Source organism: Anomaloglossus baeobatrachus, chromosome 4 (genome assembly GCF_048569485.1).
Source record: "Anomaloglossus baeobatrachus isolate aAnoBae1 chromosome 4, aAnoBae1.hap1, whole genome shotgun sequence".
Lineage (NCBI taxonomy): Eukaryota > Metazoa > Chordata > Amphibia > Anura > Aromobatidae > Anomaloglossus > Anomaloglossus baeobatrachus.
In genome coordinates this window covers 674,988,970-675,014,605 of record NC_134356.1, presented here as the reverse complement: position 1 = coordinate 675,014,605, position 25,636 = coordinate 674,988,970, and the positions used below count along the sequence as shown (strand labels likewise).

The 25,636-nt window shown below is 49.9% G+C and overlaps 2 protein-coding genes across 3 annotated transcripts in view; one reads left to right on the top strand and one right to left on the bottom strand.

Moving 5' to 3' along the window:
• LOC142302104 (transmembrane protein 272-like) overlaps positions 1–25,636 on the top strand; it is a 151,286-nt gene that overhangs the window by 74,137 nt on the left and 51,513 nt on the right. The window lies entirely within an intron of this gene.
• The window catches only part of LOC142302101 (phospholipase A2 homolog ECO_00035-like), a 64,795-nt gene that overhangs the window by 33,597 nt on the left and 5,562 nt on the right, over positions 1–25,636 (bottom strand). For both annotated transcript variants that reach the window (XM_075343181.1, XM_075343182.1), the window contains exons 2-3: positions 12,017–12,092; positions 11,740–11,884 (exon numbers count right to left, since the gene is read on the bottom strand). In XM_075343181.1, coding sequence (XP_075199296.1) covers positions 11,740–11,884; positions 12,017–12,050 — 179 coding nt within the window. In that variant the 5' untranslated portion in view covers positions 12,051–12,092. The remainder of the gene's footprint in view (positions 1–11,739; positions 11,885–12,016; positions 12,093–25,636) is intronic.

Genomic DNA, 25,636 nt, shown 5'->3' with positions numbered 1-25,636 from the left:
GGGCCGTATTAAGTTTGTGACACCACCCACGGTGCGTGGTCAATTGGGACACCACCGCTGCAGTTATGGGGCACCCGGGGGAGATGTTGTGCAGCAAGTTGTTAATCCCTCCGTGGGCAGGGATGGTGGCCCTGGGACCCGGTGGCTCGGTGCAGGGGATAGCGACCGCAGGGGGTGCTGGTGTACTCACTGTTAGTAAAACACACAAGTCTCTGGTAAACCAAGGTGATGGTGGCCGGTGCCGCGGCCGGTTGCATTCAGGGTCCCCCACCCGGCTGGTGGTTTCTATCTCTGTCCTCTGCACTGTTTTAAGTAGAAAATGACTTCCCAGTCTGAAACGTAGGAGTCCGCTCCCGGCTGGATGTGGCCTCAGGAGCCGTGCCCGCAGACGCTGGCCCGTGGGATCTATGGGCCCTGGCGGTGACCTCTTATCCCTAATCGGTGAGCTGTTGTCTTCTATGAGGGACTTTGGGTGGGACAGGACCTCTAGTCCTGGCCTCAATCGGTTAATTAAGCCAGAAACCGGAACCAAGCGGACTGGTTCAGGGTCCGAGTACCCTTGTGCTACGGTTTCCGGGTCGGTTCCCTGTGTCGGTACCAGCAGGCTACAACCCTGTCCCGGTCCACCTCGGTTCCACCGAGCCATTTTCCCATCTCCTGCTGATGGAGACCACCGTCTGCCACCTAGCCAGAGGCACCAGGGCTCCTACTGTCATGCTCCTGGTATCCCAACTCCGCCTGTCACTCACCGCTCCGGTCCCCGTTCCCTCTGTCCACGGCTGCTCCTCTCGCTCCTCCTCCTGTGCATCCTCCATGCCTCCCGTCCGCCGGTCCCGGCATCCCTCTGCGACCCGGGACTCTGTGCCTGGCTCCCCTGCATCTCCTCCACCTCCCTCTCTGCTTCCTGCACTGGTCTCCAGCACTCGGGCCTCGCGCATGCGCATTAGGGCGCGGGCGCGCTCACTCACCTCTTCTTAAAGGGCCAGCATCACTGGAACAGGGTATGGCTGATTACAGGTACAGGGTATATAAGACTTCCTTTTCCATGTGGGCGGTGCCTGTTCAACGTGTTCTTGTAGCTAGATGTGCAGGTCCCTCTGTGCTTTGTACCCAAGTTAACCCTGTCTCCTCCGCAGTGCCTGTCTGCTGTCCTGAGTGTGTCCAGCTTGCCGGTGTCCCAGGAGTTGCCCCGGTGACTATCAGCTGTGGATCCCGCCATCTTCCGTCAGCCTGTACCCGTCACCGTTCCTGGATTCTACCTGGTTACTTCAGCCTACACGTCTCGCTGGACCTGGACCCCGCCTCCCGTCTGCTGTTACCACTTGGCACCTGTACCCAGTTCCAGTCACCCGTCCTGCATACGGTTCCCGTTGGACTTACTGCCATATCTTGTACAGACTTCTGAAGGACATGAAGTGGCCGCAGGTCTGACCGCGGCTGAGTTCCCATAATCTGCGCCAACAAAATCCCCACGCTCAGATTTTATGCAAGGGTACATTTCTTTACTGGTAAACATTTCAATGACACACGCAGGTGGCTTAGCAGCACACATAATCAGGGTTTGCTATCCAAGTCTCTAACTTCGGACACACGGCACAGAACACACAAAAACAGCAATGATAAACAAGAATTCTGTCCCTAACTTGCCCTATGGGTTACATTACCAGTCCAAAACACAAGGAGGGAGGGCTCCCACGTAGCAGGCCTGGACTCTGGGTAAATGGCGGCGACTCCAAGGAGCAGAGATGGGGAAATCTTCAGCCCTCTTGCCAGAGGACTAGCATACAGTCTCTTGGAATGGAGGAAGGAGACGGTCCGGAGGTCCCTTGAATCCAGTATCACATCTGCATTAGTTCTGGAAATCCCTCACACTTCAGCGATGAGGGCAGTCCGAGGCAGGTCTGCTCTGATACAGGTCCAGTGGCTCAGTGAGCTTTATCCCGCACTTTTTTCCTGTACAACCAGTGTTTGTGGGAGGGGATCAGATTTTACAGTGTCTGCCCCTCGAGCAATTTCAGCACTTGTCCACAAGGTGGCAGCACCATTCTGTGTAATGTCAGTCTCCATGTCCTTTTCGGTCAAAAAACAGTCAGAGCTGTTCGCCTCATTACATATCCCCCCACTGAAAGGTTGGCAGTCCCTGTCAACATTCAAAGGGTCCAGGGCAGCGAGGACTGAGGCTGTGGCAGGGGGAGGCTGAGAAGCGGGCCATACTTACTGGTCCCTATAGGACTGCCCAGGAGGAACCCCGGCAGTGGTGCGGGTAGTACGCCGCAGAGGTTGATTTCCCTCCACTCTATCACCGGTTACACTCTCTACCTCCGTCAGTTCCCTAGAGGGAGGACCAGTCTGCGCAGGCGGGTAACCAGTCCCGGGGTCAACAAGGTCACTATGGTGAGTAATGTCAATGGTGTCAGTCATGTCAGCAGTGTCGTCCTCACCGGGTACTGTGGTCAGGGAGTCCGGCTGGGATGGGCAGGGGCGCAACATATTCCGGTGCAAGGTGCGAGAGTTTCCGCTATCTTCGCCCCGGACTCTGTACACATGACCATCAGGGTAGGGGCGCTCAACTACCCGATAGACTTCAGCTTCCCACTTAGCTCGGAGTTTTCCTTGAGGCTTCTTAATATGAACCAGGACTAGCTGTCCTACTTCTAAGGGTTCTTCCTGTACGGGGAGCGGGTCAGCATGTCTCTGGCCCCGGATTTGTTGGCCCACCAGTCGGTATACAGTTTCCATCTTCTGACGATGAGTGTGTAGCCAGGATGGATAGGTACCGCCAGTATTTTTTTCAGGACTGGTCAGGTTTAGGTCATGGACCCCTTTTCCTGGGTGGCCAAAGAGAAGGGTGTGTGGGCTAAAACCCGTCACGGAGTGGACTTGATTTTTGTAGGCCCACACTAGATCCGGAAGGAATTGGGGCCATTGGTCTTTCTTGTCATCGGCTAAGGTGCGGATCAACTGGAGTAGAGTCCGGTTAAAGCGCTCACACGCACCGTTCCCCTGTGGGTGGTAAGGGGTGGTTCTGGACTTCTGGATCCCATACATCCGATGCAGCTCCTCGATAATTTGACCTTCAAAACAAGCCCCCTGATCAGAGTGCAACCTCTCCGGACACCCATAGACCTGAATGAACTGTCGACAGATGGCCCGCACAGCTGACTCGGCAGTCTGATCTTTGGTAGCAACAGCAACTGCGAATTTTGTGAAATGGTCTGCCATAACCAGACAGTATTGGTAGCCACCACTCGCCGTCCCAATCGACAGGTAGTCCACCATCAACAGCTCAAGGGGCCGGGATGTCTCAACTGTTTGGACAGGTGCACGCTACTCAGCGGACTTGTAAAGCTCACAGGTGCGACAGGCTCGGCAGACATCTTCAACCAGCTTGCGGAGTCCCGGACAGTAGATGGACTGTTGGACCCACCAGAAGGTCTTGTCTATTCCAAAGTGGCCGTTCCTCTTGTGTGGTTCTCCCACCATCTCACGGGCCATTTGGGCCGGCACTACAACCTGTAGGCACTCCTCCAGCATGTGGGATAGGAAGATCCTCTGGTATAGCACTCCTTCTCTCAGAATCAGATGATCCCATTGGCTGAGCAGGGTCAGAGTACTGGTGAACAGTCGTGACCGCGTGTCAGAGGACGGCTTCTGCTGCTGCTTCACCCATTGTTTGAGTAGGGCACATTCAGCATTCTGGTCCTGGATTCTGCACCATTCCTGTGGGGACAGTGGGGACCCTACTGGAGTGCCAGCCTCATCCACAGCATACTGGCGGCAATCCATTATCTGCCGGGCTAATCTTGTGAAGTCAGGCATCTCGTCTCCTTCCAGCTCTTCGTCCCGGTCCTTAGTGGGCGAGGGGGATGTCCTTCTGGACAGGCTGTCCGCATTCTGATTTTCAGCCCCAGCTCTATATTTAATCTTGTAGTTAAACTTGGAGAGCCGAGCCATCCATCGCTGCTTCATAGCCCCAAGTTTCGCATTTTCTAAGTGGGACAACGGGTTGTTGTCCGTCAGGACTAGTACTTCTGCCCCCGTCAGATATCCGGCAAATTTCTCAGTCATTGCCCACATCAAGGCCAACAGCTCCAGCCGGAATGAACTGTAATTGGTGGGATTCTTTTCACCTTCATGTAGGGACCTACTGGCATAGGCTACAACATGTTCCTTGCCTTCTTGTACCTGTGAGAGTACTGCCCCCAGACCCTGTAGGCTGGCGTCAGTATGTAATTGAAAGGGCAGGGTGTAATCTGCATATGCCAGGATGGGGGACAACGTCAAGGCACCCTTTAGAGCTTAGAAGGACTCTTCTTGGGTAGGCCCCCAATTGATGCGGCGTCCTCTGGGACTGTTGGTAGTCCCTCGAAGCAGGTCATGCAGTGGTGCGGCAAGCCGGGCTAAAATCTTGACGAACCGACGGTAGTAGCCTGCCAGTCCCAGGAAAGCCCGGACCTCCTTGACAGTTGTGGGCTGTGGCCAGTCCCGTACAGCGGGTATTTTCTCCGGCGATGGTTGTACACCTTCGGCCGAGATCCTGTGGCCCAGGTAATCGATCTCCTGCTGTAGAAGACGGCACTTGCTGGGTTTCAACTTCAGGCCATGTTCCCTTAGCCTCTGGAATACGCGGCCCAGCTTCTGTAGATGTTCTTCGAACGTGGCTGAATAGACCACAATGTCATCAAGGTAGATGAGGGTGAAGTCGAAATTGAAGTCTTCCAAGCAGCACTCCATCAGGAAAGTTCCTGGCGCGTTGTTCAGGCCGAAGGGCATTCTGTCAAACTCGTACAGACCCATGGGTAGGATGAAAGCGGTCTTTTCTCTGTCCTTTTCGCTCATGGGTACCTGCCAATAGCCGCTGGTCAGATCCAGGGAGGAAAAATACTTGGCTTTCTTCAGAGCCGTCAGGGATTCTTCGATCCTCGGCAAAGGGTATGAGTCCCGGGTGGTGCAAGCATTCAGGCGGCGGTAGTCCACACAGAACCTCAGGGATCCGTCTTTCTTTTTAACTATTACCACCGGTGCAGCCCAGGGGCTCTGGCTCTCTCGTACCACTCCGGCATGGAGCATGGAATTCAGGAGGCTTTTCACTTCTCGGTATTGCTGGGGTGGTATCTGCCGGTATCTCTCACGGATAGGAGAAGCGTTACCCGTAGGGATCTCGTGTTGGATACTGGTGGTGCATCCAAAGTCAGTGTCATGCCGGGCAAAGGACGCCTGGTGTTCCTGTAGTAGTTTTTCCACCCGTGACACTTCCTGTTTAGAGTATTGGGATGTATCCAGCTGACACTTCTCTAGCAGCTCCTTTCCAGCTTCAGTGTCATCTGTGGCGGTGGCCATGGCAGAAACAGTCACTGTCCAGTCTCCCTCTGTCGATGGGGCAAACTGGAAGGGGCCCCTGGGATTCACCTCTGTAGGTAGGGCGTAGACTCTGGCGAGCTGTGTCCCCGCTTCTAGGTCGACGCCTACACTAGCCGTATTGCTCAGCCGCACAGGGATCCTTCCCCTCCTCACGACAGCCAGAGTGCGAGCGACTAATGGGTTCAATTTTCCCTCCCTCGGGGTTTGCGGCTCAATCAGTACCTCCACGCCTTCAAGCGGTCTTGTGGTGCTAAGGGGTAGCAATGTAATTGTCTCCTTTTCAGCCGGTAAGGTGATCCTAGTGTGGCGAGGCACGGTGATAATGGCTATGGGCCGTTGTTCCTCTGCCATTTGCTGTAGGCTGCAGGCCCGGACCACTCTTCGGAATGCTCGGCGGGTGGCCCCGTGTGTGGTAACTTCCTGCCAGTACTTGGGTCCCCGCTTGGTAAACAATACCAGGTCCAGGTCTTTCAGGATGTTCATCCCAATAATCATGGGCGTGTCCGAACCGAAGCCTTCTTTGACCACAATTATCCCCCTCTTCCCGAGGTCCTGTCCACACATTTCGGTGCTCATCCAAGCTACTCCCGTTACTGGAATGGGTAGATTATTGTCCGCTTTGATCTTGATGACGGTATTCGGGTCATAAGCAGCCCGTGGTTGTAGATATTTCTCGTAAAACTGTTCTGAGATGGTGGACACCTGGGATCCAGTATCCATTAGTCCTTGCACGGCAACTCCCTCTAACATTACTTTCAGTGTAGGAGTGTTTGATGCAAGCTTGCTCCTTTGTTGGCTCCTTTTCTCCGTGGTCTTCCCGGTCGAGTGAGCCTCCTCAGCCGGGGTGTCTAGTTTAAAGGTGCCCGCTGTTGAGAGGCATGGCTTGGCGGTTATAGTGGATAGGCGGCCTGGGGTTCCATCCGCTGTTTCGAGTGAAACTCCGCTTGCTGGGGTGTTTGAGAGTCCATTCGATGGAACAGCTGCGGGTCGGGTTGGAAGGAGTTCTGGGGGCAACGGTTTGCTCTGTGACGGGGGTCACCACATGTCCAGCACTTCCCCATAGGTCGGCTAGGTTGCCGTCTCACTTGCCTATCCGCCTGTTGGTCTAATGTGAGCTGCAGCACCTGCTTCTGTAAATCCGCCACCATCTGCTTCAGTTCCTCTGTGTCGCTGTTCGGAGTATTTGTACTGTACATGGATCTGCAAGTAGCGGTATAAGTCTCTGTTCCCGTAACAGGTCCCCTAGAACGTTCTATGGCTTCTTCTTTAACCTCAGCAAATGTAAGGGCTGGATTTATCTGGAGTAAGTCCTGCAATGAGCGGTTGAGATACGGATCTCTCAGTCCTATTACGAATTGGTCCCTCAGCACCAGGTCGCGGGAGGATGTACCAGCTAGATTTTCTCCATTTTTGCAGGCTTGTTCCAGCAGTACTTGGAGGGCGTTCGCATATCGAGGAATGTCCTCCCACTCGAGCTGTGTACGCTGGAAGAACATGTAGCGCAGTGTTCCCAGGTATCTGGTCGGCCCATAGGTGTTCTCTAGCACCCGCACCAAGTCATCTAATGTACGCTGGCCCCTAACCATCTCCAGTCTGACCGTCGTCCATGCTTCCCCCTCTAATGTCAGCATAGCCATTTCCGCTAAGGTCTTAGGGTCAGCATTATACATTTCCCCCACTATCCTAAGTTGTTCCACCCATTCAGGTACAGGGTAATTCCGTCCATTAAATTTTCTCACTTGATTTACAATAGACGCCGGAGGAGCTGTCTGACTATAAGCTACCACCAGGAGGGGATTTTGCTGGTCACAGATCCTGCCGACTACGCCAGATGAAGTGGCCGCAGGTCTGACCGCGGCTGAGTTCCCATAATCTGCGCCAACAAAATCCCCACGCTCAGATTTTATGTAAGGGTACATTTCTTTACTGGTAAACATTTCAATGACACACGCAGCTGGCTTAGCAGCACACATAATCAGAGTTTGCTATCCGAGTCTCTAACTTCGGACACACGGCACACAACACACAAAAACAGCAATGATAAACAAGAATTCTGTCCCTGACTTGCCCTATGGGTTATATTACCAGTCCAAAACACAAGGAGGAAGGGCTCCCACGTAGCAGGCCTGGACTCCGGGTAACCGGCGGCGACTCCAAGGAGCAGAGATGGGGAAATCTTCAGCCCTCTCAACAGAGGACTAGCATACAGTCTCTTGGAATGGAGGAAGGAGACAGTCCGGAGGTCCCTTGAATCCAGTATCATATCTGCAGCAGTTCTGGCAATCCCTCACACTTCAGCAATGAGGGCAGTCCGAGGCAGGTCTGCTCTGATACAGCTCCAGTGGCTCAGTGAGCTTTTTCCCGCACTTTTTTCCTGTACAACCAGTGTTTGTGGGAGGGGATCAGATTTTACAGTGTCTGCCCCTCGAGCAATTTCAGCACTTGTCCACAAGGTGGCAGCACCATCCTGTGTAATGTCAGTCTCCATGTCCTTTTCGGTCAAAAAACAGTCAGAGCTGTTCGCCTCATTACAGACACGAAACCCGAACTCACATCTAGGCCTTCTGGAGAGGCCTCCAGACAATCCCTGTATAGGGGTTCGCTCCTGGTTGTCTCTCTGGGGGAGTCCGATGCACGGTCCCGTGGATCCACCTCTGGACTGAACGTTACACCTACCCTGGTACCGTTCAATTTGGGTCTCTCCTGCTGGAGCTACACTTAGCTCCAGCCCACACTCCTCTCCAACTTGAACTCCAAACTAATCTAAACTGCTTGTTTTCCCGCCCCGGGCTGTCTAGACCCCTGGGTGGGCGTGCACCAACCGCCTGGTCACGCCCACTGGTGTGTCTGTCTTTCCCTAAGGGGGGGTGACTAGGGTTTCAGGTTGGCTGTGTGTTGCCTAATGAGGGAAGGTGTTATGCAGGGGCCTATTTGTGACTACCTGGTTTTGCCAGGGCGTCACACATGTGCATGCAGTGTTCAGCAGGGAATGCTGTGTGTGCGTGATCGTACTGAAAGAGCGAGTTTAAACGGCCAGCAGACCTTAAGATGCAGCTGTTGGCACCGAGCACTGCGGTCTCCGTAATTTGACCTCGGGGGCTACAGAACAGATCCCAACCCCTGGCAATGGCGAATGGAATCCCCCACACTTGCCTGTATGCGCTGGGCAGGGTCGGACTGGGGTGTCTGGGGCCCACTGGGGAATTGACTCCAGGGGCCCACCCTACAGCTACATGCAAATATCTATTAGCTGCTATGTCCATTATAGTGGAGCGCTGACTGTAAAACACAGGCGGCTCCTGCGCATCTCCTGTGCACCATAACTGATGTATAAATACAGTAGTTTGCAGTAATGGGGTCTTTGGTGAAAAGTTATCACCGATCCACAGGTTAGGTTGGTTATAACTTGCCCGAAAAGGGGGTAAAGCGGATGTGCATGCCCGCATGTATGTGGAGAAACATCACCTGCAGCGAGCTACCATCGGGGTCCAGAGCAGTGCGCCATGTGAAGGTGGCACTGGAGCCCCACGGTTGAGAATGGACTGTTGAGTAAGGCAGCGGTCCACCATTGCATACAGTTGTCCCCCGTTGGGAGCCTCAGCAGTTTGAATGAATGACAAAAATCATCCCGAAAGATCATCTGATTATCTACTGTGATTATTCCGGCCGTTGCCGGCAAGTTGTCACCGCAGGGATCCTTTGTTACCGTTGGCATGAGTAACTCTTCATGGACATGCCTGAGAACTTGCAGGGCACCCACGAACTGGTGGGACTGTAAATAAGTTGGGGGCATGTTTTCCGTTGCCGCCTCCGGAGAGGCAGATTTGGAGGATGGGCCTGGAGGAAAGTGATGGCCCAGGCCTGCCACTACCGCAACCGGTGGTGATCCTCCGGGGGTTAGAGGTCCCCCATGGACGTGGGGTCCCCTGAAGTGACAGCCAGGTGCGAGGCACCGTACCCGTTCCCGCTCGGGCAGCCTGGATCAGGACTGGGGTCAAGGGGTGCTGCCCACTTCTTAGGGGCAGCATCAGGGCTAGCTTGCTTGGGTGGGTGAGAGGAAGCTGTCCGTCCGTTATTATTAAAAATGTATATATATATGTGTTTTGCAACGTTTAAGTGACATACCTCCCATAAGGGAAGATTTGAAATGCATACTGTGTTGTTGTCTTTATATTTTTACAGTTGAAAAGAAAAATAAAACCGGTGATGGACGGGCAGCCCGAGGACGGTCTGCATTTAACCAAGGGGGAATGTGGCGCCCTGGACTAGCCAGGTTGTCACAGGTACTGCAACACACACCCCCACCCCGAGACAGGCACATCAGCCAGACACAAAATCCTTGTTGCCTCCCTCCAGGGGCTGATGTCCACACCCGGTGGGGTGGGGCCAGGTGGTTGGCCCCACCCACTGAGGAGTTCACAGTCCTGGAGGCGGGAAAAGAAAGTCAGTTGAGTTCAGTTAGGGAAGTGTAAGGAGTGAAGAGGAGTGAAGGAGTAAACTGACCGTGTCCGGGTGCGTGGCCCGGGCACTAAGAGCAAGGTTGGCAAACGGTGGTGGCCGTCTGCAGGAGAGGCGAATCAACGCGGAACCGTAGGACCGGGGTCGGGCGGTGGCCCGCCGGTACCGAACCGGGGACCAAAGTGAAGCCAGCACACACAGGCAGGGCCTGCGGACCCAGACCAGGCTTGGAGTCACCGTTAAGAGGTCAAATCCGTCAGTGACCGGAACCCCAGGGGTTTCCTAACAGCCAAGACCCGATAGAAGGCAACCGTCCGACCAGCAAAAGGAAATACAGCTACCGCCACAGCTAGAGTTCCAAGGGCCAGAGCCTGCGGGCAAAAGGGCTCCTCCGTCACATATATACGCTGGAGAGCAGGTTACCGGTGGGAAGCCATCGGGACCGAACATACACAAGGGTGCAGGGAAAGGCAGCCACCACCAACCGTCCGGGAGAAGCCACAGCAGCCGGCTGCGGGACCCGTCCATCCAGCCATTTGGTTTACCAGAGACTTTGCGTACATTTGTGGCTGAGTGAGTACAACCGCGCCATCCGGCACCGCGCTGCGCAGTCCAGGCGGCCTGCACCTTGCCAACCCTGCCTCCCCGTCACCTCACCGGGCCCCGGGACCACCAACCCCTATCCACGGAGGGGGAAAACAACATCCCAGCTGCTCCCTACCATCGCTCCCGGGATCCCCGTCACCCGTTACCAGCAGCGGTGGTGCCCAACCTCACCACAACCGTGGGTGGCGTCACAGACTAAATCCCCCAAACCAACCACCCCTTTCGCTCACGGGCGAGGAGCGCCGCTCGAGTCCCCGGATCCGGCCCACCGCTCGAGCCACCGAGCAGCCATCGCAGCAGCGCCGGATCCGAGCGTTAGCAAGCGCAGCGCAGTGGCGTCCTCCCCGCCCGCGACATTATTCTCACCTGTCCTCTGTTCCCGTGGTGTCCTTACCTTACCAGTCCGCAAGACACATAGACCTCTCCATGATCTCGCCCGATGCATGGAACCACCGCCGCAGGATGCCATCATGGCTTTACTGCAGTTAAATGCTTTGCGGCGCCATAAAGCATTTAACTGCAGTAAAGCCATGAAGTCAGCCTGCAGCGATGGCTCCATGCAGCAGACGGGTCACTGAGGGGTCTATGTGTCTTGCGGTCTGGAGCACCGCGGGAACGGAGAAGAGGTGAGTGTTTTTTGTTTGTTTTTTTTTCTTCGGCTCCTCCTGAGCGCTTACCTACGGCCCTGCGCGTCCTCTTCTCTGCGGCCCCGGCGGCAGTGTGATGACAGCTGAGCAGCTCCTCCGCCTCCTGTCACCTGCCGCACTGTCCAGATGTACGTGCGTCTGAAGGATACACGTACATTTGAATAGCGGCGCGGTCTCCAGGCCTGTACACCGGATATGTACAGGCCTGGGACTTCCGCAGTGCAGGACCTACGGTGAGTCACATGACTGTGATGTCACCACAGTTCCTTCTGCAACCGCGAAAAACTGCAGCGATAGTACAGAACTTGTGCTATCGCTGCAGTTTGTGATTTAAAGGCTGGTGGGCCCTCAGAGTGTAGGGGGGGACCGATCAGGGCGTCGGGGCCCTGCACAGTCTGCCCGCACATAACGCCGGCCCTGAGAAACAGGCGGCTTTGCGGCACTGTACATAGCCCCGCATTATATAAGGCATGTGGGGCCCACTGAGGGCCCGGGGCCTACCGGGGGATTCCCCGCTACCCCGGCAGGCCAGACCGATCCTGGCGCCGGGTGCTGACGCCGGCCCTCCATCTACTACATTATCTGTACTCATGGTGTTATCACTGTGTTTTCTGTGGTGTTACATAGGAGTTCAGGTGACATCTACTACTCTATATAATTAGCTTACCTTTTCAATTTAAGCAGTGTCTGATTATTTGAAGTTTCTGCACAGAAACAGCCATCAGGAAGAGCATCTATTATCTCTTTGTTCAATGTTTCATTAACCATTATCTCGAAATTTCTGTGCTTTATAGTGACTCCTTCCACCGACGCTAGAAAATAAAACCCATCATCACCTTGTTGTATGATATTATGGCCGGATTTAAAGCTTTTAGGCTGAGTCTTGGAGCCAGGTATTACTTCTGTGCAGGGTGTAAATGGCACCAGATAATATCAGGACTTACTGAGACTAAGGAAGAGCAGCAGAAGGGTTATCATTGTGCCCAGGAGACCGATGGGGAAGATCCAGGAGAAGACGATCTGTAGGAACAAAAATATAAAGTAAAATGAGCTCCGCACTTCCCATCTGTTACTTCTGTATCTGCTGTGACCTCCTAAAGCTGGAGAGCGTCCATGTAATGTATATGAGGAGACAACACACAGAAAAGAGGTGCCGAAACCCGGGAGAAAAGGAGCTGTCAGTGCACACGGCAGGGGGATCAGAGTGTGTCCCCTGGGTATAATCGCACCTCTGCAAACTGATCTCTTATAGTCTAAAGTGAGGTTTACACGCTACGATTTCGCTACAGCGATCTCGTTGGGGGTCACGGATTTTGTGACGCACATCCGGCCGCTGTAGCGATCTCGTTGGGGTCACGGATTTTGTGACGCACATCCGGCCGCTGTAGCGATCTCGTTGTGTGTGACTCCTAGGAGCGATTTTGGATCGTTGCAAAAACATCCAAAATCGCTCCTCGTTGACATGGGGGTCCTCTCCCAATTATCGCTGCTGTCGCTGTGGCGAAGTTGATCCTCGTCCCTGCAGCAGCACACATCGCTACGTGTGACTTCGCAGGAACTAGGAACCTCTCCTTTACCTGCCGCCGGCCGCAATGTGGAAGGAAGGAGGTTGGTGGGATGTTCGTCCCGCTCATCTCCACCCCTCCGCTTTGATTGGGCGGCCGCTTAGTGACGTCGTTGTGACGCCGAACGGACCGCCCCCTTAGAAAGGAGGTGGTACGCCGGTCACAGTGACGTCGCTATGCAGGTAAGTACGTGTGACGGGTCCGCACGTTTTTGTGCATGACGGGCAGCGATATGCCCGTCTCGCGCAAACGATGGGGGCGGGTACGCATGCTAGCGATATCGGTACCGATATCGCAGCATGTAAAGCCACCTTAACTTAAATGGAGCAGATTTCTGATTCATCTGATAGGGGTTTGCAGAAATCCATGCACCTTCTGCAGAAATCTTCACTTTCACACATATGGGGCTGAATCCTCCCAGTCTGCCCCATGTGAATATCCCATAAACCAGAGTCCTTATTTCCCCCCCTAAACCGGCACAGATTTACTCAAAGGGTGGAAATTTAAAAAGAAGGTGCACAGATCTGGTAACAACTAAAAGATGCTACATCATTTGTAACAATTGACAAAAAAGAACAAGAAAAGAATATAAGAACCTTCTGCACAACTTATAGTAGTATGTTATTAGTAATGCAAAAAGGTGCAAACACCACAGGATGAAAAACAAAACACATAAGAAATGCAAGACGTCCAAAATCCCTACATACAAGCATATAAAGATATAAAATGCATTGCACAGAACCACACGCCATGTGTGTGGACAGGTGAATATGCTGCCACCTAGTGGCTATTATAAAGTTAAATCTATAGAGAAATTATAGTATATATTGATAGCAATAAAGGAAAAAATGAATACAGTATATCCCCAAATTATATTATAAGGGTAAGGTCAAAATAGACAATAAACAATGTTATATCACTATAAAAATATCATATCATATGTCCATTGTGTGGCCACCAAGATAATACTCCAAAGGGCATCATGGGGTCACGCTACATACGGGGAAGTACCCAGCGAAAGGTAAGGGAAACCCTATGTTTAGGGAAGGGGGAGATGGTGACCCCTTACCAAGCCTACCACTGAACCCTAGCTTCCTTCACTGTCCTAGATAGGTGCGGAACCTATGCGCCGAGCCAGATACCTAGCCCTAAGCTGACCCTGATCTGGGCCCTAGGTAGGCAGTGGATTGCAGTGGATGGGATGTGCTCTTCGTTAACACCACTAGGAGCTAAAGGACAAACAGGCATAACAAACAATGGAAATTAACCAATTTATCTCCGAGTAGATACAGGGAGAGGAGCTGCAAAATACAACAAAGTTACTCCGGATGATTGCAAGCCTCCTGCTTGCACTCAGGATCTGTAGGTAGTTAGAGCTATCACCAGCACAGACCAGAAGGGAATGAGGTAATTTAAGGACACAAATGGCAGTGCTGATGGAAACAGCTGAAAGGGTGAGGAACTCCACAGGGTCCTAAAGGGAAAGGGAGGCACCATCTATAGATAGTAGCATGTGTGAAATGCTATGGAGGTGTACAATATATAAGATATAGTCTATAAAAGATGGCCCTGATGAAGCTGTGACTCACATAGAGATACGCATGGGGTACAGAGTTTGCTATGCTTTGCATCCAACCTCTGTTTCTATGCCACTACATTTTCATGTGTATGACTCTTTTGTACACCTCTATAGCTTTTCACACATGCTGCTATCTACAGTTAGGTCCAGAAATATTTGGACAGTGACACAATTTTGGCGAGTTGGGCTCTGCATGCCACCACATTGGATTTGAAATGAAACCTCTACAACAGAATTCAAGTGCAGATTGTAACGTTTAATTTGAAGGTTTGAACAAAAATATCTGATAGAAATTGTAGGAATTGTCACATTTCTTTACAAACACTCCACATTTTAGGAGGTCAAAAGTAATTGGACAAATAAACCAAACCCAAACAAAATATTTTTATTTTCAATATTTTGTTGCGAATCCTTTGGAGGCAATCACTGCCTTAAGTCTGGAACCCATGGACATCACCAAACGCTGGGTTTCCTCCTTCTTAATGCTTTGCCAGGCCTTTACAGCCGCAGCCTTCAGGTCTTGCTTGTTTGTGGGTCTTTCCATCTTAAGTCTGGATTTGAGCAAGTGAAATGCATGCTCAATTGGGTTAAGATCTGGTGATTGACTTGGCCATTGCAGAATGTTCCACTTTTTTGCACTCATGAACTCCTGGGTAGCTTTGGCTGTATGCTTGGGGTCATTGTCCATCTGTACTATGAAGCGCCGTCCGATCAACTCTGCGGCATTTGGCTGAATCTGGGCTGAAAGTATATCCCGGTACACTTCAGAATTCATCCGGCTACTCTTGTCTGCTGTTATGTCATCAATAAACACAAGTGACCCAGTGCCATTGAAAGCCATGCATGCCCATGCCATCACGTTGCCTCCACCATGTTTTACAGAGGATGTGGTGTGCCTTGGATCATGTGCCGTTCCCTTTCTTCATGTGCCAGTCCTTTATATTGACCACACATGTATTTATACATATAAATGAGATCTCCTCTGAGACGTCTTTTGTCCTCCTCTCATCATACGGGCGGCCTCCATTCCGTGTAATAATCTAGTTGCCACCTTTGAACTGACTCTAACTTCTGAATGTCCTTTTTAAAATGTAGAACCCAAAACTGGATCCCATATTCCAGATGTGGCCTTACAGGTGATTTATAGAGGGGTAACAATACGTTGGGATCACGGGATCTAATCTCTCTTTTTATAGACCCTAGAATCTTGTTTGCTTTAGCAGCTGCCGCCTGACATTGATGCTGCTCCTCAGCTTATTTGTAATGAGAATACCCAAGTCCTTCTCCTGTTCTGTAGTCCTGAGTTTACTTCCAGTTAATGTATACGCAGCTATAGGATTACTCCGTCCTAGGTGCATTACTTTACATTTATCAACATTAAATCTCATTTGCCAAGTATCTGCCCATTCTGACATCTTTTCCAGATCTTCTTGTAATATTGCACTATCAAGGGCAGTTTTTATTATCCTACATAGTTTGGTGTCATCGGCAAAGACTGACACTTTACTATCAATCCCATCCACAAGGTCATTAATAAAGAGATTAAAAAGAATTGGTCCTAGCACAGATCCCTGCGGCCCCCACTGCTGACTATAGCCCATTTAGAGAATGTACCATTTATGACTATGTGGCGCCCTGGACAAGCCAGGGGCCACAGAGAACAACACCAACACACCCCACACTCCCAGCAGGCACACCGAGGTCAGACATAAAACCCTTGTTGCCTTCCTCCAGGGGCTGATGTCCACACCAGGGGGTGGGCCAGGTGGTTGGTCCCGCCCACCGAGGAGTTCACAGTCCTGGAGGCGGGAAAAACCAGGCAGATAGAGTTTGGAGAGGAGTGAGGACAGTTGAGAAGTGAGAGTGAGAGAGGAGAAAAGTGACAGCTAAGCAGCCTGAAGTTGGTCCGGGTGTGTGGCCCGGACAAATCAGCAAGGTTGGCAGACGGTGGTGACCGTCTGCAGGAGTGGCCGATTGGAGTTTACCGTAAGGACCGTGGACGGGCGGTGGCCCGGCGGTACCGGACCGGTACACAAAGAGAAGCCAGCACCATCTGGCAGGGGCTTTTCGGACCCCGGCAAGGCTAGGAGTCGCCGTGAATTTGCCGAATCCATTAGTGAAGGGGACCTCCTGGGTTTCCAAACAGTCAAGTCCCGACAGAAGGCAACAGTCCAACCAAGTGAGGGAGACACCGCCACCGCCAAGGCAACCATTTCTCAGGGCCAGCGCCTGCGGGCAAAAGGGGCGCCTCCGGCCCATATCCAAGCCGGGGAGCGGGTTACCGGTGGGAACCCATTGGAACCGTACAAACAACTTAGGTGCAGGGAAAGGTAGTTACCACCAACCTTCCGGGATCAACAACACCGCAGCCGTCTGTGGGACCCGTCCATCCAGCCGAGTGTTTTACCGAGAACTGTGTCATCATCATTGGGCTGAGTGAGTACCACCGTGCCGTGCGGCACAGTGCTGCCCCCGCGACCCTGCACCTCACCAGGCCCCGCAACCCGCCTGCCATTCATCCCTACCCCATCACCGAGCCCCGGGACAACCAACCTCCTACCCACGGAGGGGAGAACTAACAACCAAGCTGCTCCCTGTCACCGCTCCCGGGATCCCCGTCCAGAGCAGCGGTGGTGTCACCAAAATCACCACAACCGTGGGTGGCATCACGGACAATATCCCTAAACCAAACTACCCCCTTTCATTCACGGGCGAGGAGCGCCGCTCAAGTCCCCGGGATCCCGCCCTCCGCTCGAGCCACCACCGAGCAGCAGCAGCCGCAGCAGCAGCGGCAGCCGGACCCGAGCAGTGGGAGAGCGCAGCGTCCCCTCCTCCGCCCGCGACAACTACTCTTTGTTTCCTATCTTTTAGCCAATTCCTTACCCAGTTGCATATAGTTTACCTGGTCCCGGCTTCTGGAGCTTTAGGGGCACTTTGCACACTACGACATCGCAGGTGCGATGTCGGTGGGGTCAAATTGAAAGTGACGCACATCCGGCGTCGCAGTCGATATCGTAGTGTGTAAAGCCTTTTTGATACGATTAACGAGCGCAAAATCGTTGTAAATGTATCATTGGTGCAGCGTCGGTCATTTCCATAATTTGCAAATGACCAATGTTACGATGTTGTTCCTCGTTCCAGTGGCATCACACATCGCTGTGTGAGAAGCCGCAGGAGTGAGGAACATCTCCTACCTGCGTCCTGCGGCTCACGCCAGCTATGCGGAAGCATGGAGGTGGGCGGGATGTTTACGTCCCGCTCATCTCCGCCCCTCCGCTTCTATTGGCCGCCTGCCGTGTGACGTCGCTATGACGCCGCACAACCCGCCCCCTTAATAAGGAGGCGGGTCGCCAGCCAGAGGGATGTCACAGGGCAGGTGAGTGCAAGTGAAGCTGCCGTAGCGATAATGTTCGCTATGGCAGCTATCACAAGAGATCGCAGCTGCGACGGGGGCAGGGACTATCGCGCACGGCATCGCAAGCACCGGCTTGCGATGTCGTAGTGTGCAAAGTGCCCCTTAGTATAAGGCTATTATGTGGTACAGTATCAAATGCCTTTGCAAAGTCCAAATAATTCACATCAGCTGCATTACCAATATCCAGGTTTGCATTTACCTCCTCATAGAACCCCAACAGGTTGGTTAGACACGACTTATCTTTCATGAATCCATGCTGTCTGTCAGTTATTATATTATTTTCTGCAATATATTTTTGCATGTCATCCCTTAAAATGCCCTCAGAAACTTTGCATACTACTGATGTCAGGCTTACTGGACGGTAGTTGCCTGGATCTACCCTCTTACCTTTCTTAAATATCGGTACCACATCAGCAATCCTCCAATCCTGAGGCACCAACCCTGTTACAAGTGAGTCTAAGAAGATGAGATAAAGTGGTCTGTTGATTACTGAGCTCAATTCCCTCAATATTCGAGGATGAATGCCATCTGGCCCGGGGGAATTGTCAATGTTTAATTTAGTCAGAGGCAGGCGTACTTCTTCTTATGTTAAATTAATTATATCAGGAGGTGAACTTTAATTTTTCACTTGTTGAATGATCCCTGGAACAGTCAGTTCCTTGTTGAACACAAATGAGAAGTGCCTGTTTAATATCTCAGTCTTTTCTTTGTCCTCTATAAATAAGTTATTATATTTTAAGAGGCCAATACTATCCTTTGTTTTCCTTTTGGCATTAATGTATATATAAATGATTTTGGGATTTATTTTAATGTCCTTGGCGATTTTTGTTTCAGTAGCTAATTTTGCTTGCTTGATTTCTCTCTTATATTTCCTGTTGATATCTTTATACTTCTGAAATGCTATTTCTGTATTCTCAGCCTTCAAGATTTTAAACGCCCTTTGTTTTTGTTTTATTATACTTTGTACAGTCTTATTTATCCATAGTGGTTTCTTTTTATTCCTGGACATTTTATTACCAGAGGGTATAAGTTTTTTACAGGACTCTAGGAGTATATCCTTAAATGTACGCCATCTACAGTGCCTTGCGAAAGTATTCGGCCCCCTTGAATTTTTCAACCTTTTCCCACATTTCAGGCTTCAGACATAAAGATAAAAAAATTTAAGGTTATGGTGAAGAATCAACAACAAGTGGACACAATTGTGAAGTTGAATGAAATGTATTGCTTATTTTAAAATTTTGTAAAACATAATAAACTGAACAGTGGAGCGTGCAATATTATTCATCCCCTTTACTTTCAGTGCAGCAAACTCACTCCAGAAGTTCATTTGAGGATCTCTGAATGATCCAATGTTGTCCTAAATGACTGATGATAAATATAAGCCCCTGTGTGTAATCGAGTCTCCGTATAAATGCACCTGCTCTGTGATAGTCTCAGGGTTCTGTATAAAGCGCAGAGAGCATCATGAAGACCAAGGAACACAACAGGCAGGTCTGTTGTGAATGTCATCCGAGTGGGTGCTGGTGTGGAGCTCCCTCTGGTGGCCAGGAATGGTAATGAAGCGTAGTTTAAATCTGTCATTCGAACAGGTGATGGAATTAACTGGGAATCCAGAAAATCCTATTGCAGATCACCCTAGTCTATTTAGGAGAGCATTTTGTGCTTAGCGGGAACCGGTGATAAATGTTCCCTGCCTGCTTCTGAAGATGGTTGGGAGTTTTCCCTTCTGTTTCTCCCATTTATTTGGTGCCCGAATCTACTCCAGATAAGTTTACTGTTTCTGAGCTTAATTGCTGAATATGCACTTAAGAGTGTTTCTGCTTATTCCAATTGGTTCTGTGTTTGTTTTTTTGTATGTGAGGATCTGTCTTTCTGCTTTTATGAGAAAGGCAGTTCCTCCAGCAAGAAAGGGAGCTTGCTCCCTGTATATCTGCAGTTCCGTTTAAAGTTTCTGGCACAAGAGTACCTTATATAGTGGGGGAGAGACTCAGTGGTCTCGGATCTTTTTTCCTATCAGGAGATTGGTATTTTTGCAGAGTTTTTTGCTGGCTGCAATCAGTTATCTTTCCTGTCCTGTTCTATCTAGTTAGTCGGGCCTCACCTTTGCTGATCTATACTTTCCATCTGTGTATTGTGTTTTCTTACATCACCGTCATTTACATGTTGCGGGCTTGCTATTCCTTTGGGGACTGTTCTGAGGCAAGTTTCTATTTTTAGGTGTGGCTAGTTTCTCCAGTAGTGAGGAGGTGTCTAGGTGTGTTAGGAACATCCCACTGCTACTTCTATTGTTGTCCGATAGATAGGGTATTGCGGTCAGGTTAGCTTCCAACTACTCTTGTGGTTTTGTTTTTTGTTGATTAATGGGATTTTTCGTGATTGTCCTTGGTTACCAGATTATAACACAGGTCCGTGATACTGTTGTGGAGAAGTTTAAAGCTGGATTTGGTTACAAAAAGATTTTCACAATTTTACACATCCCAAGAAGCACTGTGCAAGCGATCATATTGAAATGGAAGGAGTGTCATACCACTGCAAATCTACCAAGACCCGGCCGTCCATCCAAACTATCATCTCAAACAAGGAGAAGACTGATCAGAGATGCAGCCAAGAGGCCCATGATCACTCTGGATGAGCTGCAGAGATCTACAGCGGAGGTGGGAGAGTCTGTCTATAGGACAACAATCAGTTGTACACTGCACAAATCTGGCCTTTATGGAAGTGTGGCAAGGAGAAAGCTATTTCTCAAAGATATCCATAAAAAGCGTCATTTAAAGTTTGCCACAAGCCACCTGGGAGACACCAAACATGTGGAAGAAGGTGCTCTGGTTAGAGGAAACCAAAATCAAACTATTTGGGCACAAAAGCAACACAGCTCATCACCCTGAACACACCATCCCCACTGTCAAACATGGTGGTGACAGTATCATGGTTTGGGCCTGCTTTTCTTCAGCAGGGACAGGGAAGATGGTTAAAAGTGATGGGAAGATGGATGGAGCCAAATACAGGACCATTTTTGAAGAAAACCTGTTGGGAGTCTGCAAAAGTACTAAGACTGGGACAGAGATTTGTCTTCCAACAAGACAATGATCCCAAACATAAAACAAAATCTACAATGGAATGGTTCACAAATAAACATATCCAGGTGTTAGAATGGCCAAGTCACAGTCCAGACCTGAACCCAATCAAGAATCTGTGGACAGAGCTGAAAACTACTGTTCACAAACGCTCTCCATCCAACCTCACTCAGCTCCAGCTGTTTACAAAGTTAGAATGGGCAAGAATTTCAGTCTCTCCATGTGCAAAACTGATAGACACATACCTGTTGTGAATGTCAGTTATGCTTTTGCTGCTGTGAGGCTCCCCCTTGTGGCCAGGAATGGTTTGGACAGAGACCAGGTATGTTGGAGCAATGGGCGTTTCGATTGCTAACTCTCTGCTTATTTAAACCTTGGTCTGCTAGCAGTCTAAGCCGGATGTCATTTGTTCTTTGTTTACCAGCCTTCTCATCCTACTCCAGACCACATCTTACCCAGATAAGTGCTTGGCTCTTTATTTGTTGTTTTGTTCTTTTTGCTCTTATCTGAGTTTGTCATTTGCTGCGGTTATTGTCAGTTTATTTGCATGCAGGAATCTTCCCTCTCAGTTGCTTAGCTAGGAAGCTCCCTGCAGCTATGTTTGGAATATTGCTCCTATAAGTCCATGTGTTTGTTGCTTCTTGAATTTGTAATAGTTCCTGCTTTCTGTTCACTGGTAAGACAAGAGCACCTGGTATAGGACGGAGTTCAGATCTAGTGATCTGAGGGATTTTTGTATTATCAGGAATTTGGATTTTTGTAGGGTTTTTCTCTGGCCACCATCAGCCCCTTTTCTATCCTGTCCTATTTAGTCAGTGGGGCCTCACCTTTGCTAATCCTATCATCTATATGTGTATTGTGTTTTCCTATATCACCGCAGTCTTTGAATGTGGGGGGCTTGCTATACCTTTAAGGTCTATTTCTAAGGCAGAGAGTTATTCATCTTTCCTTCCTTCAGGATAGCTAGTTCTCTGGCTGGGTTCGCGGTGCACAGGATGTTAGTTCACCCCTCAGCTACTTCTAGTGTTGATGGTTAGTAAGGGGATGCCGGCCAGATTAGTTGCCAATGCAGTTGTCACCTTTTTTACCAATGATTTATGGTGATCTTCCATGGTTCCGGATCATAACACATACCCCAAGCGACTTGTGCTGTAATCGCAACAAAAGGTGGTGTTACAAAGTATTAACTTAAAGGGGCCGAATAATATTGCACGCCACAATTTTCAGTTATTTATTTTTTATAAAAGTTTAAAATAAGCAATACATTTCGCTCACCTTCACAATTGTGTCCCACTTGTTGTTGATTCTTCACCAGAACAATTTATTATCTTTATGTCAGAAGCCTGATATGTGGGAAAAGGTTGAAAAATTCAAGGGGGCCGAATACTTTTGCAAGGCACTGTATGTTAAGTATCCCCAGTTACCATGACATTGTCCCAATCTACACATTTAAGCTCTTCCCTTAATTTGTTGAAATCAGCTTTCCTAAAATTCCAGGTTTTAGCATTTCCCGTTGAAATGCTCTATTGAATATTACGTTGAAGCTTACCATATTATGATCGCTGGTGCCCAAGTGCTCCCGGACCTGTAGATCTGAAATCGTATCCGGTCTATTTGACAGGACCAAATCTAGCAAATTATCTCCCCTCGTCGGTTCATCTACCATCTGAGAGAGGAAATGGTCTTGAATGGTAGATAAGAATTTACAGCTTTTTAGCACAACCAGAAGATTCTCTGTCCCACTGAATGTCTGGATAGTTGAAATCCCCCATAATAAGAACCTGATTACTATTATTAGCTGCCTTTTCAATTTGTTGCAGCATTTCACCCTCCACCTGTTCAGGCATGTTAGGAGGCTTATAGCAAACTCCAATTAGCATTTTTCCGTTATTCCCCTCCCCATGTACATTTACCCATACTGACTCCACATTGTTGCAGTTCCTCCCAATGTCATCATTGAACACAGGTTTTAGGTTAGATTTGATAAATATATACACCCCACCACCTTTTTTGTCTTTCCTGTCCTTTCTGAATGAAGTATAACCCTGTATGTTTGTCACCCAGTCATGGCTTTCTTCCAGCCAGGTTTCCGTAATGCCCACCACATCGTAATCCATGGTTGACATAAGAGTCTCCAATTCATTCATTTTGTTTACAAGACTTCGTCTATTTGCCATTAGACATTTAATACTATTAACACCTTTATTACTCCTAGCCTCCCTACTTTCCTTGCATGTCCCAGCCCGCCTAATCCTTCCTTAATTGACCACCTACCGTCTCACTGTCTCTATCTGCTCTATCTATCCCCTTATTTGCTCCACTACCCTCCCTCCCCCCAGATCCTAGTTTAAAAGCTCCTCCATCTGTCTGACCATTTTCTCCCCCAGCACAGCTGCACCCTCGCCATTGCGGTGCAGCCCGTCCCTACCGTAGAGCCTGTAGCCGACTGAGAAGTTTGTCCAGTTCTCCATGAACCCGAACCCTGCCTTCCTACACCAATTTCTAAGCCACATATTTATCTCCCTAAGCTCCCGCTGTCTTTCTAGTGACGCTCGTGGCACCGGTAGTATTTCTGAAAACACCACCTTGGAGGTCCTGGACTTCAGCTTCTCTCCTAGTTCTCTGTAATCATTTTTAAGGACCTTCCACCTGCCTCTAACTTTGTCATTAGTACCAATGTGTACCATGACCGCTGGGTTTTCCCCAGCCCCACCCAGCAATCTGTCTATCCGATCCGCAATATGCCGAACCCGAGCACTCGGCAGACAACACACTGTTTGGCATTCACGGTCTCGGCGACAGATGACCCTGTCTGTCCGCCTAATTATAGAGTCCCCTACCACCGACATCTGTCTGGGCTTTGCTGCACTCCTATTTCCCTCCTTCCTACAGCAGTTGTTTTCCTGGTTGCTAGGAGCAACGTCCTGCTGTAGTGACCCTAGTCCTGGCCCTTCATTCCTAATATCAGCCAAACAGGCATATTTACTAGGTTGTGCCAGGTCAGGACTAGGCTCCCTGACACTTTTCCCCCTACCTCTTCTTCTAACTGTTACCCAGCTACCTACCTCTGGGTCCTGATCTTCCCCACCTCCACCCTCCTCTATATCACTGGCCCCGGCCAGTGAAAGCTCAGTGAGCTCTAAACTCCTCTCCAGGTTTGCAATGCCCCTGAGTGTTGCAAGCTGCTTACTTAGATCAGTTACCTTGGCTTCCAAACACGCAACATGCTTGCATCGAGTGAAGACATATTCACCCTCGAACGGCTGCTCAAGGCATGCATACATCTGACAAGATACACACCTGGTAGCATTGTCCATGGAGCACCTATTAAATGGGGATAAACATTAAAGTAGTAAAACAAAGAAAAAAAAAACAATGGGAAACGTATAAGAATAAATTCAAACTATGATCTTGTGTCAAACTATGAGATTGTGTTTAAACTATGCCACACTTATCTGCAATCCCTGCACTTTGCTTCAGTACCTCGCTCGCTCAGTACCTCGCACACTCAGTTAATAAAGTTTGTTGAAAGGCTGCAGCGCAGTCAGTCAATGAACGATCAACAAACTTCATTGCATGCAGATGACTTTAAGCTGTTGTGAACAATAAATATTAACCGATTCATGGCCTAAAGGTACCGTCACACTAAGCGACGCTCTAGCGATCCCACCAGCGTTCTGACCTGGCAGGGATCGCTGGAGCGTCGCTACATGGTCGCTGGCGAGCTGTCAAACAAGCAGATCTCCACAGCGATTAGAGATCAGCCCCCAGCCAGCAGTGACCCGTGTAACGACGCTGTGCTTCGTATCCATAGCACACATCGGGTTACTAAGCAAAGCGCTTTGCTTATAGTTACCTGATGTGTACCTTGGCTATGTGTGCAGGGAGCCGGCTTCAAAAAGCTGCGGACACTGGTAACCAAGCTAAATATCAGGTAACCAAACAAAGCCTTTGCTTGGTTACCCGATATTTACCTTGGTTACCAGCGTCCGCAGAAGCCGGCTCCTGCTCCCTGCACATTCAGTTCGTTGCTCTCTCGCTGTCACACACAGCGATCTGTGCTTCACAGCGGGAGAGCAACGACCAAAAAATGGTCCAGGACATTCAGCAACGACCGGCGACCTCACAGTAGGGGCCAGGTCGTTGCTGGATGTCACACACAGCAACATCGCTTTTGCGTCACAAAAACCGTGACTCAGCAGCGATATTGCTAGCGATGTTGCTTAGTGAGACGTGGCCTTAAGACATATATGTACGTCCTAGGTCACCCGAGCCCACGATAATCCCTGATCAGCAGACATGTGTGGTTAACAGGGGTGGGTGGATCTGAGAATGGAGATCCACCCACACCTGTCAATCCCTTAGATTGTGCTGTCAGACTGTGACAGCACAATCTAACGTACTCCAGCGGGGATCGCCCTGTTCCCCCCATCACGGGGTGCCAATGTGATGCCATGACAGCACAGTGTCAAATGAAGACCCCTGACGCTGTGAAGGCCAGCAGAGCGCAGCACTCACAGGAGAGCAGCATTTCTACTGAAGCATCGCTGTGATCAAGGGAAGTGATCGCAGGGTACAGTCATAAAGTAACCTAGGCGGGCGAACAAATAAGTAAAAAAAAAATATAAAAAAAGTTTTTAAAAATATTAAAAAAGTGAAAATCACCCCCTTCTGCCTCATTGAGAGTAAAACAATAAGAAAAACCCCCACAAAAAAACCCACATATTTGTGGCATTCATGAATGCCCAATCTATGAAAATATGAAATCAATGAATCTGATCGGTACACGGCGTAGCGAGAAAAATAATCCACACACCAAAGTTACGGGTTTTTATGGTCGCCGCAACTTTGCATTAAAATGCAATAACAGGCGATCAAAACATCGCATCTACCCAAAAATGGTGTGATTAAAAACTCTAGCTGAAGTCGCA